The sequence below is a fragment of the Astyanax mexicanus genome, chromosome 19 (assembly GCF_023375975.1).
Source record: "Astyanax mexicanus isolate ESR-SI-001 chromosome 19, AstMex3_surface, whole genome shotgun sequence".
Lineage (NCBI taxonomy): Eukaryota > Metazoa > Chordata > Actinopteri > Characiformes > Acestrorhamphidae > Astyanax > Astyanax mexicanus.
In genome coordinates, this window is record NC_064426.1 from 26,701,743 (window position 1) to 26,718,969 (window position 17,227).

Consider the following 17,227-nt stretch of genomic DNA (forward strand, 5'->3'; position numbering starts at 1 on the left):
TTTTTGGCTAGCTCTTTTGCTCTGTTTGTACTGTGCTTTCTGGTTGTTTAAACTGTATTTCTGGGTCAGGATTTCTCTTTTGTCTACATTTTTGGCTCTGATGTATTGGTTTATTCTTACTCTTTCTTTGAACACCGCTTGTATTTCGTCTACGCTTTCATTTTTGCTGTTAGTATTAAGGCTTCATCTACTTTTTACCACACACATCTGCATTCAGTCTGTAGCGTTACACATATACAGTACATGTTCAATATTTTTTGGACTTCCTTTTTCATAACAAATACTGTATTTACAGGGGTTTGACAATTAAAACTGAAACACCTGGTTTTAGACCACAATAATTGATTGTCCTGACGGACAGTTCTGGTGGAAACAGGTGAGTTGAGGTGCACATTGAATTCTGCTGTGATTTGGGCAGCCGCGGTTTTATGTTTTTTGGATACAATCCGGGTTAGCACCCGAATATCCCTTTCAGACAGCTTCCTCTTGCGTCCACAGTTAATCCTGTTGGATGTGGTTGGTCCTTCTTGGTGGTATGCTGACATTACCCTGGATACCATGGCTCTTGATACATCACAAAGACTTGCTGTCGTGGTCACAGATGCGCCAGCAAGACGTGCACCAACAATTTGTCCTCTTTTGAACTCTGGTTTGTCACCAAAAATGTTGTGTGCATTGCAATATTTTGAGTAAAACTGTGCTCTTACCCTGCTATCTAAACCTTCACACTCTGCTCTTACTGGTGCAATGTGCAATTAATGAAGATTGGCCACCAGGCTGCTCCAATTTAGCCATGAATCCTCCCACACTAAAATGACAGGTGTTTCAGTTTCATTGTCCAACCCTTGTACATCTATACCACTATGGGGGCTATGGGAGGAGAGTGACTGATTAAGTTATGGTAGAGTCAAATTTGGTCTAAAAGGCTTCAATGTTTTGCTTTCCATTCCATTTCTATTCCAATCCATTATACAAGATCTATAGTATAGTGGGGGCAGTGTGTAAATATGTTTACATGTGTGTGTGTGGGTGTGTAGGGTGTACAGAGTGAGAAGTTAGGGTTATTATTATTATTTTTGTAGTATGGCTGGATTTAGTAACAGAAGCACTGCTTAGTCACACTGACATCAGTTCCGAATGGACGCCATGGCGACGTCCATTATCATAACCTCATTAGCATTCTGCAGAGCGCCCCAGTCCTCAGGAGTCGTGGAACGGACTTAATCACCAATCATTTCAACATCATCTTTAAGATAATAATATGATTTAAGCTAATTGCATTCGATTGGGTGCCCAGCTGGACTGTCCTTCCAATTCATGACAAGAGTTCTGATTAATAGATCTACCCCAGAGGGGGAATTATCCCATCACCCACAGCACACAGCACACGCCAAGCACATCAGTGTGAAGCATCTGAATCTATATTATCAATTTTAATGGAACTTAGTTTACGGTTAAGCTGGGAATGTCATATGTGCCCAGGGCCTTGTGTCTGGATCCGTGTGTGTGTGTGTGTGTGTGTGTGTGAGCTCTCTCTCACCTCAAGGTCAATCTTGAGGCCCTGGTGGTAAACCTCCGTCTCAAAGGTGATAAGATGAAGCTCCTCAGTCACAATAAGCGAGGCCTGCAGAAAGCAGAGGGCAAAATTACTGTATTTCCTGTAGCATTAAAGTTTTACACTGGAAATCACTTAGTATTATTATTACTATCACTATTAATTAATTGTATCCATTGAAACGCACACACACACTTGTCATGAGCAGCCACTTACATCACTGTTGGTCCGTCCTCCATTGCCACACCTCTGTTCTCGAAGAGTCTAAGACACACAGAGAAATTTATATTAACTCACCAATCTTCAAAAATGTTTTATCATAATTTTCGCACTATAAGGTGCAGTTAAAATCCTTTAATTTTCCCATAAATCAACAGTTCACCTTATAGTCTGGTGCACCTTATGTATGAATCTTACCAGTCAGGTTGTAAGGAGCAGTAAAGCCACTCTGCTGAAGTTCAGCGTTATACAGGAGTCTCAGTGAAGTTTCTCCAGCACTAAGACTGGAGCAGTATTAGCATTAGCCGCTAACTGCAGCGCTAGAGGTGAGTATATCAGAGTGTAGTCTGTATGTTAACCGTGTTTAAACAAGATATGTGGGAAAAACCACTAGCTGATAATGCCTTGCCTTGCTGGAACACTCAGGGCTCCTCAGTGTAGTGTGGCATTTGCTAGCGCTAACCGCTGCTAAGCGCTGCTAACCGTGCTGTTGAACATATTGGAAATCTAAGCTTACTCAAATCAAATCAAATTTATTTGTATAGCACTTTTTACAACTGATGTTGTCACAAAGCAGCTTTACAGAAACATTACTGTAAATTAATGGAAGCGCTTTACTAGATGCTATACAGAGAAAGTGAAAATGCTCACCAGGTGTTTGAATTCAGCTGACAGGCTGCCATTATTGGACTCCTCCATGTTCATCACCTTAGTGTTAGTGCCCAGGATGTTGAACTTGCGTGACCTACAACAATAAGAAACATGGTAAGTGAACAACAATGATCTCCTAATGTAGTGATCTTTTACATATTAACCTTATCAAATCATATACTCTAGTACAGGGGTCGGCAATTAAGTTTGGCTGCGGACCAGATATTTTGTAAGTCATTATGTGGTGGCCCACAATTTTTTTTTTGCAGCTCTCCAGCCCAGAGGGTTGTTGAACTGCAGAATAGTTCATCTCAAAGCAGGTAAACCCAAGAAGAAAGTAAAAAATAACTAAATAAACATGCCCCAGCTAGTGAATTGGGATACGGCGGGGGGAAAAAACGCCCTTGTAAGGAGAGCAGGGGAAGGATGTAAACAAAAGCTCACCAGAAAAGCATTTTATTTCTTATTTTTTCATTATCGTTTATTATAGTTCAAACAACCTCATGGGCCAGATGTTTCATGCTTGCAGGCCACATCTGGCCCACGGGCCGCCTATTGCTGACCCCTGTTCTGGTAAAATGTATCTGCACTGCAGAACTGAGTTTTATGTGATACTGTGTTTTAAATCATTATATAAAAGGTGTGCAATATTTCATTTAATCAAGGTCTAAGAAGTTGTGACTGAAGTGCAAGTGGGATTCAAATTATCTTGAATAGCTGATGGTTGTCTGTTTTCTGTTGGTTGTTTGTTTAATTGTGATGTAAAAGTATTAAAAACATAAATACAAATATAAAAAAGAAATAACTTTATTGAATGTCTGAAATTGTCACTTTTATAAATTTTTTAATTTTAAAAAAATATAATGCTAACAAATTAGTAATTATTTGCATTATATTAAATATAAACTCACCCTCGAATGGCTGCCACATCCCCGGATTCCCTAGATTTAAAAAAAGGATTGAAAAACATTAATAATATATTTAGGCAGGGCATATATACATATATATGTGTGTGTGTGTGTGTGTGTGTGTAGTGTAGGGTGTTGCTAGGTGTGATTTGACACATATACTCACTTGTCAATGCACACTTTGATTTTCAGCTGATAATTCAGCTCTGGAAATTTCACCAGTAGCCTAAAATAACATAAAAAAACAACACTTTCAAACAACTTCATCACTGTGAATATCAATGCGATTATCAATTATCAAGAGTGTAAACACGGCCTTATACTAGATTCAGAACAGCACGTATAAACCAGACCTTTATGGACTTTTAGAAAAAAAAAAAATACGTGAAATTTACTTAATATCACATTTACAAATCTGGTTAATAATTAATAGAATAATTAATAGATTTTTTTGTAACTTGTATGCAGTTTTGACCAGAAGATTTGACCATAAATAATTAAATAAATACATTTTTAATGACAGAAATAACATATTCAATAGAAAATTGATCATATTTTGGGTGATCGTACCTCACTTTGTTGGTGAACTGGACTCCTGTCTTGATGACCAGAGGTCTGTCTGGGTGCATGGGCATGCACGGCTGCCTCTCCACCACAAACGCACTGCAGTGACACAAACACACCACAAGAGGGCGCTTTACATTACAAACAGCATCAGATAAATAAAGTTCATGGGATTAATACTGTGTTGCATAACGGTGTAGAGTGTTTCTCACGTCATTGTTCTGCTCTGCTTTTACGTGTGCATGCGTGTGTGTTTGTGTGTGTGCGTGTCCCACCTCTTCATGAGGTTGCGGAACAAGTCTACGATCTTCTCCTCCAGGGCAGGGCGGTGCTGAACGATGGGGTCCCCTTTATACGAGACTTTCTGCTGAAGCTCTTCTAGCTTCTTTATTTGCTGCCTGATCTGCAGTTGAGACTCGGCCAATGAGGTGATCCTGAAAGAGAGGAAGAGAGAGGAAGAAAAAGAGGAACAGAGAGAGAGGGAATAGTGTTTTCTTTTAAAGACAGTAAAGCAAGCTTTGAAACTTGAAGATTAAAATTAGTAGGTTCAGTTGATTATTTTTTTCGATTAGCTTAGATTTTGTTTAAATTATTAGTTTTAGTCTAGACTACCAAAATTTTAGTCTAGTTTTAGTCTAATGTAGTTAAGTCAAATAAAAAGTATGTATTACATATTTTAATTGTTTTGAGATTATTTACTGCTAATGTTTAAAATAATAGCCTTTTGTTGCATTTACATATTTTGAGTTTTGTTTTTCATGGTAGTGAAAAAAACTTATCCCATAAAACCTGTTTTTTTTTTTTTCAGTAAGTGGAAGATGAGGAGCCGCTGTGTTCATCAGCTCAGATGAACTTGTCATAAGGACCCTGTGTGCTCAATAATATCATTTATTACAAATAATTTCTCCATTCGTCAGTCTTCGACATTTTTTATTTATTTTTTTATTCCTGCAGAGGAACAACATTCTTATTGTTTTTATTATTTGAGGAAAAAAAGAATACATTTCATCAAGTATTCATTTTTTATTACGTTCTCGTCTTGTTTTTCGTCATGAAAAATAGGTGGTCACCAAAGATTTTTGGTCATACTTTTTGCTAACAAAATTAACACTGGTCTGACGCACCTTTATTCACCTAAAAACTAAATACTAAGTATTTATGAGAAACATTCTGACGTCATTTTTTATTATTTTCAGGAGAAAATTCTAGGTTACTAAAATATGTCTTCATTTAAGAATGTTTTTGATTTTGTCGACTATTCGCTGCAGCTCCAGCTCCTGCGCAGTGCAGTCAGAGCATGTGAATGTTCAGTGTGTGTACCATGTCTCTAGCCGGTCCAGGCAGATGTTTGGCGGTCCTCCAATGCAGGCGATCTGCTGTCTTCTCTTCCAGTCAGCCAGCTCTTCATCCGTCAGATTCTTCTGCACAAAATCCATGGCCTGCAGCAGCGCAGCCAACTCAGTCACGATTTGCTGCAAGGCAAACCAGAAGTAGAACGTTTCATCAATATTTTTTCTACTACACTAGTGGCGGTGGTAAATCACCCAGATACGACTAGCAAACCTTACGGAAGCTCAGTGATTACCTGTTCAGCAGAAAAATAGCCTGTATGCTATATTCATAGCTGCAGCACACAGTTTGGATAATGTTTTGTTTTATACCTGGCAACCCAGGATGTGGAAATGGGACTCATCGATGAGATGGAGGTGGAGAGATTTGGAGGTTACATCCCACACCGCTTTCAGTGACGTATCACACAGTTCAAAGAAATACTGGCTGCACCTCTATTGACAAAAGCTACCAGTGCTTAAACTCAACATGTTTCCTTAATATCTGATGATACATTTAAAGAGTTACTACTGAAAAACATAAACTTTAATGGTCCTTTAAGCTTTGTCTTGGAAACTACACAGCAATTTAGAACTGAGATTTCCCATTGAAAGGTATATTTATTCTAGGAATAAATGGGCTTAATTCCTGTTCGGGATTAAAAAAAAAAGAATTTTTACATTTTTAATTCTTGGAAATATGCTGATGAGTAAATTCCAATTTACTTGCGTGTTACAAAAATGTGTCTCTTACCCTCCTGAGTTGATCCAGGGCACTCAGCATCTGCTCCAGCTGAGCCATCTTCTGTCTAGTAGCTGCAGCCTGGCTGTTCCCATTCAGGTCCTGAGATAGCTCTGAAAGACAGAAGCCAATCAGAATGAGGCTAAAGGGGAAATAAGAGCTTAGCAATATATTGATATTTTACGGTATTTTATGATGATGCATTGCTTTATGGTATTGTATATAATATGTTTTGTTACGAATCAGTCTCTCTGTTGTCTCTGATGACAACTTTTATGGAGGTGCAGATTTCATTTTCCAGCAGGACTTGGCCCCTTGGCACACTGCCAAAAGTACCAATTGGTCTTATATAATATTTTAATTTTCTAAACCACGGATTTTTGGGTTTTCATTGGCTGTAAGCCACAATCATCAACAATAAAAGAAATAAAAACACTTAAAATATATCATTCTGTGTGTAATACATTTATATAATATATAAATGTCTTTTTTTAGAACTGAATCTTACCTCCAGCACTCTTCAGAGTCTTGTAGTTGAAGTCAAAGTCATCCTGTAAGTTCTCTAACATCTTCATCTTCTGTTCCATATCCTAAACAAACAACAAACACAACAGAGTGAGAAACTGAGAAACCTGGAAATCAGGAAACACAATCTCCAGACACACTTACGGTAAAGTTCTGCACTGTGGTTTTATTGTTCCTCCTGCTCTTACACAATTGTGCCAACACGTAAGCTTAATATAAACCTGCCAATATAAACCTGTTTTTTTAAAGCAGTAGCGTAGAGCTTATATTAAATTACTCTCCTGGAAAAAAAAACACACTGCTAATTCCATCTCTTGGCTAATGAGCACCACTCTAGCTGATTAAGAGTGAGCCACAGATACAGACCTGCACTCTCTTCCTGATGTCCTGCAGGTTGTGCTCCAGGATTTGCTGTTTCTCTGTTACGACAGTGCCTGTGGGATGGGCAGCTTGACCGTCCTGTTGAGAGGAGAGAGTAAGAAGGTCAACAGTAAGAAAATCAGGTCATAAAACACTTTATTCAGCACAATCTGGATGTAATTTGGAGTCTCTGTAGCAGGAGTTCCCAATTAGGGCTGCACAATACTGCAAAATACTGATATTAGCCCTATCCGGACAGGGTTAGTTTCTCGGGGGGTAATTTTCTCTTTTATGGAGGGTCCTCTGTGATTTTATTCCTGTCCAGAACGACCATGTACGAACGTGTGCGTCCGCTGAGAAAATTATAGACTGAATTACCTACTGTTTTTCGCTGAACTCTGTGGTCGTCCAGTAATTTTAGTCCTGTCTGGATTTACATCTCAGAGTTTCATCACCTCGCATTTAATAAAATAGCTATTTATCCACTGCCACAGTTTGGCTGGGTATTTCCCACAGAGATTCATGTAAACACATCAGCGAATGGAAATGGAGGAGCTACTGAGCACAATGTCATGTGACCAAGAAAAACAAAAAAACTCACTGGTCCTCCTGTTTTTTCAACTGTAGTCCAGATGCAAAAGTTTTATCACTGAGTAGAAGTGTGAAATGTTTTTCACAGACCTCCCCCTGAGAAACGAATCGCGTCCAGATTGGGCTATTGTGATATTTTGTTGTTCTCCGATATATTAAGCAATATTATATTTCAGGATTACAGGAATTTCACCAGAAGCTAATTGTGCAACATGTCATTATGATAATAATGAACTCTGTGTATCCGATATTGGAGTAAAATAAATGATATGTCATGGAAAATTAGAATAGTGTGATTTTTCTTTTGTATCAAGCTTGCTGCTGCGTGACATTTACAAGTCAGTCTCGCTTATGCTGACATCCAACCACTTGGATCTTACCACTATCAGAGACACACTGCTGCTGCGTCTCTGATCAGCTCTTTCTCCTGCCCTGCCTCTAAACCCATACATCACCCAGTGCCCCTTCCAAATTACCCCTCCAATTTTTAGCCTTTTCAAATTGGAGCTGATAGTAGATTCTGCTAAAATTAGGGGGTTTAGTGCCCCTTTAAGAACTTGAGACTCTTAAAGATTTTTGTAGATGTCAGCATCTACAATACTAAGAAAGTCTATGCGAGAGTCTATGCACACTGTGTGTGTAAAATAATGAATTTTTGAATGTGTGTGTGATTATGATTGATTTCATACTTGCTGAGCGGTGGTGGCCGTCTGCAGTAGTCTCTGCTCCTCCCACAGACAGCGGGCTACGATGCGGGCGATCTCCATGGGCTTCTCCAGGTACTTGCTCTGCAGGTGCTGTTTGATCCGTCTCAGGTTGTGCTGGTACAGAACGTTGTTCTCCTGCAGGAAGCGGCTGTACTGCTGGTCGATCTCTCCCAGCAGGTTGTGAAACACCAGGGTGGCGTGGGACTCCTTATTGGCTGCATATGCCCTGTGGAGTCAGAGGAGAAGATGTGAACTTGGATAAAGGACAATCATTCCAGTGAACACAGTTCCACTCAATGCTGTTGCATGAAGCATGGTGCCAATAGGCTAATGTTTATCTCCTTCACACATTTGCACATCTGTCTAAACAATGGGTGCAACCTAAAACAGCTGAATGCATTCACTAGAAATGATGTCCACAGTCTTTTAGACATATAGTGACTCGACTTCTTGTAAAATACACACTGAAAGTGGGTGTGGATTTAACCAGATATGAGTGTGAGGTGCTGCAAGTGGGTGTATTTACTGACCGCAGTGGATTTTAGCGTAATCAAGAAGCTCTGACAATAAGAAGATGCACACTGACTGTATTTTAAACAGCCAATCATCAGGCAGTATTAGGAACAATCATGCATATCAGCCCTTAACTTAATTTCTGATTAGTTATAATTAACTAAACAGTTATACTCTCTGTGTCTTCTAAATGTGCCTACTAGTGTGCATATGTGAGTTAAAGGTGGAGGGCCAGCACAAGTATGGTATATTGTATTGTCTTGTCTTGTCTTGTTTTGTCTTCTGTTGGATTTTGTTTAGTTTGAGCTCTGCAAACACTGGCACAGGAAAAGCTACTGGTACAAAAAATAGTTCCTGTTTTACTCCATATTACCATTACTACCAGTGCCTGGAAGGGATGTGTTGCTCTCAAGTATCAACAACATATCATGTAAATATTGTGAACATTATATGAACATTCTGAGTGAGTAAGTGAGTCATGTAGAAAACATTAAAAACATCCAAATTAGTGGACTTAGTTCTTTATCATTTTTTCATATACATTTGTAGTAAGCAAAGACGGCCATTGGATTATTGAAAAGATAGTTCGTGTATTTGCAGACTATATTGACATGCTAGCACAATAGATCTATGCTTACTGGTCGTTAGACAGCTCCAGACAGTCTAGATCAGTGGTTTTTAAACTGTAGGATGAGTCGCAGTACAGAGATGAGTGGGTCGTGAGAAAGCCTTGTTATTGTATTTCTTTTTTTTTAGACTAGAGCAGAGATCATACCACACTGGTACTCTGGTTTGCTGCATATGTGCAGTCATATGAAAAGTGCATTGAGTATCACACAAGTGGCCACCGATGACTGATGGGTGCTGTGAGCTTCCTGCTAATAAAATCATGCACAGTATCTAACAAATATGAGTACACCCCTCACATTTTTCTAAATATTTTATATCTTTTCATGGGACAACACTGAAGATTTGACACAACATTTGATGTAAATTTGCGGTGCCCTTAAAATAACTCAACATACAGGCAACAAAAGTGAGTACACCTCTAATTGAAAATGGCCAAATTGTGCCCAAAGTGTCAATAGTTCACCAGAGCTTCACAGGTTGCCAAGGATTCCTCTTTCACTCCTCTATTACGCCAATTACGACAAATTGGGGCTGGTGGATGTTAGAGATCTTGTGCTCCTCCATCTTTTATTCGAGGATAGACCACAGATGCTCAATAGAGTTTAGGTCTGGAGGCATGCTTGGCCAGTCCAGCACTTTTACCCTCAGTTTCTTCAGCAAGGAAGTGTTCGTCTTGGCTGTGTTTTTTGTGGTCATTATTATGTTGAAATACCACCCCACAGCCTAACTAGTAAAACGCCTTTACGCCAAAGGAAAAGCATTCATCTAAAATGACTAATTAGCCATTTTCCAGTAATGCACCAGTGAAATAAATGCCAAAAGTAAGAGTGAAAAGACTACAGAGCAGCCTACTGATACTGACTCGTTTCAGTTTACCCCAAAAGCTTGCTGTACAACAAAGGTGTTTTTTGTGTAATGCTAACTTTACTCTTACTAACAGTTAAAGCAACATTTTGGTATTGGTATTGGTATTTTCTTTTGGTAGAAATTGGTATTTTTTGCTCCTGGACTCCCCTGTAACCCTACATACAGCAAATCGTGCTTACACATTTTAAACATGCATTTGTGGGCAAGCTGAGAGATACAGGACTGTGTGTTACGCTGAATGCTACAGTGGTGTAAGTTCATACAGAAACTCATCAGATCAGATGTGTTTCTATTAATAACCTTCCCAGTCCAAAATGAGGGAGGGGTAGGTTGGCACAGTGCTGGTGCTGCCGCTGGGTGAAGTCAGCTGTTTGGAATTTGTGTTGAGTAACTCAAGAGCTTTCTGCATGAAGACGTTCATCATCATCATCATCAGAACAAGGCTAAAACTTTGAAAGCATACATAATGTTTTGATGCTACATCGCTATCAGCGGCAGTTCTCAGGTTTCAGGGTTTTCTGGGGGGAAGTCCGCTTCTGGAGAGGTGGTTGAACTGCGACTTTTGTTTTCATCTTCTGCTCGCAATCAAATCCCACATTTTTTTTGTTATTTGTTATTGACGACTTGGTGTGAATCAGTGCAAAAATAAACATTTAATGCATGGAAATAGTTTTACATATAATACATATACCTCACCGAATGTTATTATGTTAGTAGACACTTTTATTATATGCTGTTATTAGATCATATTTATTTTTTTATTTGCCATTTCTGTACATTGGGCACTGTAATTTGTGAATTTGTCCGTCTGCCCATCAATCCATCCATCCATCTACTCATCGTCCATCTGTCTACCTACTCACACACCTGTCTGTCTGTTTGTCTATCTATCTACTCATCCACCTGTCTGTCTGTCTGTCATGTCTGTCTCTGTCTTGGCTATCTATCCATCTACCTGTCTACCTATCTACTCATCATTTTTTCCATACATCCATACATCTTTTCACCTGTCAACCTATCTACATACCCACCAATCTGTCTCTCTCTCTCTCTCTCTCTCCTGTCTGTCTTGGGTTTCTAACAACCATTCATCCATCCATCTACTCGTCCGTCCATCTGTCTACCTACTCACACACCTGTCTGTCTGTTTGTCTATCTACCTACCTATTCAGCCGTCTGTCTGTCTGTCAATCTATGTATCTATCTATCTATCTACTCATCCACCTGTCTGTCTGTCTGTCTATCTATGTATCTATGTATCTATCTATCTATCTATCTATCTATCTATCTATCTATCTATCTACTCATCCACCTGTCTGTCTGTCTTTCATGTCTGTCTCTGTCTTGGCTATCTATCCATCTATCAGCCTGACCCCAAAATCTTAAGGATTTCTATTCAAGCATTACATTAAATGGTTTTATGTTTGACAAGGAACATTACTGAAAATCTGTATTGAAATTGTAATAGAAAATAAAAAAGTAAAGTAAAGTAAATGTGCAACTGTCAAAACATAATGAATGAAATCATAAAATTAGCTCTTTTCTGAACTTCATTTTTAAAACACTATTTTCCTGAATGCACATCAAACAGTTCATGGCCTTCAAACATGTTGTTTTATTAAGATTGTCTAGTTTACACGTCTATTTTAAACCTGCAGAATGTGGGTTCATTCCTGTTACTGATCTGGAACTGTGAAGTAAAGTAGAGAGAAAACAGGCAGCTTCTCCAAGTAAACTATTGGAGATTTTCAGAGTGTAAATAAGTTATTTTACTGTAGAAAATAAGGGTTTTGTGTCATCTGCACCTGTAGTCTTTATACGGGTCAAGGTATTAACCCAAACAGGAGCTAAAGACACATACCAAGGGAAAACCTTGGCTTACTGGTCTGGAAGGAAAAGAGCCCCTCCTAACTAAAAAATCTCCAAAAGAAAAAAAAGGGAAGGTTTCAGCCACGTCCCTGATGCATGCTCCCATTTGGAAGCGAAGTTCAAGAAAAGTACCACGTCACTGTTCTCTGTTTTGATTCACTCAATCGCGGAAAAGTTGAGGAAACTGGAAAATAAGGCATTTAAAAGCTGGGAGCAATTAAAAAAAAATTAAATCCGCTGATATTTTGTGGATTATCATGTGATCTGTATGGTGTTTGGGTGCTTTGAGGAACTTACACGATGGGTTGAGTATGGAGTTGAGTCACTGAGAAAATTGGTTCACTAATCATGAACAAAAATTCATGCAAATCAATGATTCAAAACCCATGAGTTGATATCATGCTCTGATCTCGTGTAAACACAGTCATGAAGAAACTCAAGAGATCTTTAGAACAAATGTTCATAAATGAAACTGAGAAATAAAGCAGTAAAAGTGTCACAGAAAGTTACTGGGAAAGAAAATTTGAAGTAGAGCTTATTATTGAGTCGTTTTTCTCAATGGATTAGTCACAGATTCTCACCAGAGTGAGATGACACTGCATTTTTTTTAGAAATGGTAGGATATCTTTTTTTTTTAGCTCTTTCTAACTGTATATATATGTTTTATTTTGATTGATGTGTTGAGATATTCTTCATTTATTAATCTGAGAAGATGACAAGGTGCGGTTTCTGTGTCACACATCAATTGGGTTAAAGTACAGGTACTAAATAATTGGGGTACTGTATCGTTTTAATACTACAGTAAAATTCAGAGATACTTTTCTAGTATCTGTATACCATGCAACACTAATTCCAACAACATAAAACACTTAATACAAAACAACATTACGCAATCTTTGATAAGTTTAAGGTATTGTTTGTAGATGCTTTCTAAAAAATTGTGTAATATATGTTCTTATTTGTTATATCAATGATCATAAGATAATTTTCCACATATGTATGGCACAAATTCAACAACTTGTTCAATTCAAAGAATAAGGAAATACAGCTGAGCTTTTATCTTGTGACTGACATCAATCATTCACCTCTTGTAAAAAGGCATTGGATGGCTGGATGGCGAAACACAAAAATTTTACGCAGAGCGGAGAGAGGAAAGTATAAGGTTGTTACTGATACTTCCTGTTAAAGTAGGTAAGGGTTCAAATGTAGTTTAAAACGTTCTAAATCAGATTCTACAGGCACCACAAAACCATATCTGTCTACAAATCACTAGGATTGAACTTAGGGCTGCATTTATCGCCAATAACCTGGCGATGCAATACGTATCACAATACACTTTTATGATTCAATATACTGTGATATTTGTGCTGGGCGGTATGGCCAAAAATGCATATTATGGTGTTTTTCAAGATTCTGACGGTTTCATGGTATATTTTTTATTTTCTTTATTTATTATTTTTTTGCATGACTGGGTTTTAATATAGGTTTGTGACTATACTAAGGCTTTAAATAAAGGCTTTGATTAGTATTGGGTTTACTTTGTCCCACACAATTATACAATATATGAAGAAATCAGACTTTATTATCAGAAAAATAGCTGAAGAATGTAAACAATAGACCTTTAAAATAGATACGCTGACAAATTGAACACGGCTCCCTTTACGAAATTAAATATTTTAATACAAAGTTCCATAAACACCATAAACAAACTTAAAATACTCAATGTTTAAGTATTCAAAGAGATATTTCTCAAAAGTTCTATTGCACAAGTTTAATATCAATTTACTGTACTTTATTCCTGAAGCTATTATACGTATTAAAGTATTCAAATCAGCTACAATTCCCTTCTTTCTCCAGCCACAAAAAAAAACAATCAGATCATCCTTCAAGCTGCAGTATTAATATATTTAAAAGGTAAAATTAGTTAATGCTCTATTTTACTGGAATAAAAACACTCATACAGTAGAAACGGCAGCAGGAGGTGTTCTGATTTCTCTGTAGGATGGAGCTAGACCAGCATTTGACTCTCTTCTTTGAAGGTGCTGTTCCACACTGCGCTCTGCAGCGCCCTCTAGTGGTATGGCGGTATGAGAGAAAAGCATACCGGTTCACCCCACAGTATACCGAATGAGAAGGCATATCGCCCAGCACTATGTGATTATACTGCACACTCAAAAGAATAGCTGCACCCAGAATAAACTGACAGAAATGAAACCTGGTGGGTAGTCGGGTCAGACTGTCATGGAATGAGTCATACTGGCAGCGGGCCTCTTTAGTAGTGAGTCCTGATTTGTTATGGTGGAGACTATGAACAAATCCATGCAAGGAGGCACCGTGTTCAGCGCCCAGACTCTTGTCACATGTCAGATGTCCAGAAGGCCTGGTGTCATGGTGTGGGTTGCAATTTTGTACGATGCCAGATTAAATTCGGCCTTCATTACAGGCACTTTGGCAACCCAATGTTACATAAATGATGTCCTGCAACTAGTAGCCCTACCTTTCCTGACAGCACACGTACTGCTGATCTATTTTAACAGGACAAGGCTCATCCACATACTGCTGCCATCTAAAAAGCATGTTTTCAAAACTACGTCACTTGTTTCCATAACTCCAATCTGTATGGAATTTTTAAGGAACCAATCTTTACATGCATTTGCTCTGTTCATTCGTCAACTATTCAATAAAAATCAATAGTGTGTTTCTGAAAGTTGATACAGTATTTCCAAAAAGAATTGCGTCAATATTTTCTTTACTTTTTTTAAGTGTCTTAGTTGCTGATGTGTTTTGAGTGTTGTTTGATGGACACGTACCAGTCTTGACTTTCGATCCAGGGAGCTAGAAACTGGCGCAGCTCCATGGGGAAGCTGTCACTGTACAAATGGTACAGCTGTTCCAGGTAGCGCGTCTCCAGCTGCTGCAACTGGTTCCACTGGGCCATGGTGACCTGAGGGTGGGAGACAAACAGAGATAAATAAATAAGAATCTCAGCAATACCATCTCTTTTTACTTTTGTTCTCACTTTACTAATAATGTTAATGTCAATTTCCACATTTTATTCCATATCATAATGTAGTGCTGGACTATATGCCCAAAAGATGTATATTAAAATATTTTTCTTCAAGCGATATGATTCTGGTATAAATATGATATGTCGCTTATTGCTAACTGGTGATGCTGTTTTATGATCTAAATTAATTGCTAATTTTTGATATGAGATCAATGGCACTGCGTTATATTGTTATATAGAGTCAGAACACTGACATGTTCTGTAGTTACTGGTTTAATATAACCATTGGATGGGTTCAGAGCAATAATAAAAAAAATTGAAAAAATATGTTTAAAAATTATATTATTAAAGGGCTCCGGGGCTCCGAGTGGTCCAGCAGACTAAGCTGCTGCCGCTATGATCAGGAGATCGGTGGTTCGAATCCCAGTCATGCAGCTTGCCATCACACACCGAAGCCCTGAGAGAGCACAACTGGCCTTGCTCTCTCCCCAGTACAAACCGCCCGTTAGCTGATGTATTGAAACTGTGTCACTGAGTTTTTTTCCAAGTGCGCTGTGATGCTACTCACTAATGCTGCATCAGCAGCAGTTCAAAAAGAGGCGGTGGCTGACTTTACATGTATCAGAGGAGGCATGTGCTAGTCTTCACCCTCCTGGTGTTGGGGCATCACCAGTGATAGGGTCCTAATGACTGGGTTGGGTAACTGGCCTTGTAAATGATCTCTATATATATATATATATATATATATATATATATATATATATATATATATATATATATATAATCTCGAAGCAAAACACAGTAACACACAGAGGGAAATATATTTTAAATGTTTTAGAGGTGGAACGGGTAATTACATATAGAAATACAAGGAGCTTTATTTAATAGCATGAATGATGATTTCATATCATGAATCATTCATAATATTAGCAAGGATGTCAACTAGGGTTGGGTGGTATAACAGTATTATTGTATTTTAATGAATTGTTCAATAAATACTTTTAAATTGTAAGTTTGTAATAGCTTTTCCTTGAATAGATTTCAGCTATTTTAATTTATGTATTGGTGAGTAAAGTGGCAAATGATTAAAAACCTGTTAAAAACATGTTAAAATGTTCAGTATTTGGTCAATTAAGATTTGAGTGCATCCCTAGTGTAAATTATATATTTTTTAATTTCCTTTCCTGTAAAACTAATGCATGTAACGTAACCATACCTTCAGCACTAGGGGTGGGCAATATTATATCATATACAATATATCGTGACACAGAAATATCGTGATATTAAAAATCCATATCGTGATAATAGAGATGTTCTGTCTTAAAAGTAGTCTATTATTTACTGTGACGCTTTAGGTGTATTTATTGTATAATTGTTTTATTTTGCAGTTTATATGCATGCACTAAATATTCTGCAATATTATTTGCTGCATTATATTATTTTATGCTATATTATTTATTTTGCCACATTATTATTATGCTGTTATACTCTTATACTATATTCCTGAAATTAATTAATTATTTTTCTGTTTTCCTATATCGCCAAGTATATCGTTATCGCAAAAATACCCTAAAATATCCTGATATTATTTTAGACACTACACGTGTCAATACTTTTTCTACAGTGTTGGTTCATACAACACTCCTACAGGCTCTTTGCACCACATATTTGCATATTGGGCATATCTCCCTACCTTATCCTAGGCGTGCATTAGCGAAATATATGTGTTGATTGCCAGGCCTTAGTGTTGTAGACTGTGAGAGCAAATCACCTTTATTTAACTATATTAACTTGAATAAACTTAATTGATTAGTTAAGTTGAACTTAAATGAATGAACTTAAAATTGTATATATTTACAACTTAACTGAGCAAAACGAAGACTTGAGGTAAGTTAATGAATGTTTTTTCAATGCATAATAACATAATATAATATTTTATAATAAGAAAAAACTAACATTTATATCATTTCTATTATATAATGCTATAAGTCAGAGCTGCTAAAAGCGATCCAAAAGAACTTAAGGGTTGACCACAGCTGCAGACCGTCTTCCGACAGTTGAAATTCTCTTTAAAAGCTCTGCGGGGAAACACAGCGAAGTCTGGAGAGAAACACCTCGCTGAAGCACCACCACAGCTCCATTCAACAGCATCTGATCAGACAGCAGCAGGAGCATCCGCTCTCAGAGGAAA

At 37.8% G+C, this 17,227-nt stretch overlaps 2 protein-coding genes across 3 annotated transcripts in view; both read right to left on the minus strand.

The window, feature by feature from the left end:
• The window catches only part of stat3 (signal transducer and activator of transcription 3 (acute-phase response factor)), a 55,611-nt gene that overhangs the window by 22,530 nt on the left and 15,854 nt on the right, over nucleotides 1-17,227 (minus strand). For both annotated transcript variants that reach the window (XM_022672525.2, XM_022672532.2), the window contains exons 2-14: nucleotides 14,840-14,973; nucleotides 8,133-8,376; nucleotides 6,859-6,951; nucleotides 6,476-6,557; nucleotides 5,980-6,080; nucleotides 5,218-5,369; nucleotides 4,173-4,331; nucleotides 3,904-3,996; nucleotides 3,500-3,559; nucleotides 3,337-3,366; nucleotides 2,426-2,519; nucleotides 1,772-1,819; nucleotides 1,541-1,624 (exon numbers count right to left, since the gene is read on the minus strand). In XM_022672525.2, coding sequence (XP_022528246.1) covers nucleotides 1,541-1,624; nucleotides 1,772-1,819; nucleotides 2,426-2,519; nucleotides 3,337-3,366; nucleotides 3,500-3,559; nucleotides 3,904-3,996; nucleotides 4,173-4,331; nucleotides 5,218-5,369; nucleotides 5,980-6,080; nucleotides 6,476-6,557; nucleotides 6,859-6,951; nucleotides 8,133-8,376; nucleotides 14,840-14,967 — 1,368 coding nt within the window. In that variant the 5' untranslated portion in view covers nucleotides 14,968-14,973. The remainder of the gene's footprint in view (nucleotides 1-1,540; nucleotides 1,625-1,771; nucleotides 1,820-2,425; nucleotides 2,520-3,336; nucleotides 3,367-3,499; nucleotides 3,560-3,903; nucleotides 3,997-4,172; nucleotides 4,332-5,217; nucleotides 5,370-5,979; nucleotides 6,081-6,475; nucleotides 6,558-6,858; nucleotides 6,952-8,132; nucleotides 8,377-14,839; nucleotides 14,974-17,227) is intronic.
• Nucleotides 1-17,227, minus strand: part of atp6v0a1a (ATPase H+ transporting V0 subunit a1a) — a 130,503-nt gene that overhangs the window by 8,335 nt on the left and 104,941 nt on the right. The gene's annotated exons all lie outside the window — the stretch shown is intronic.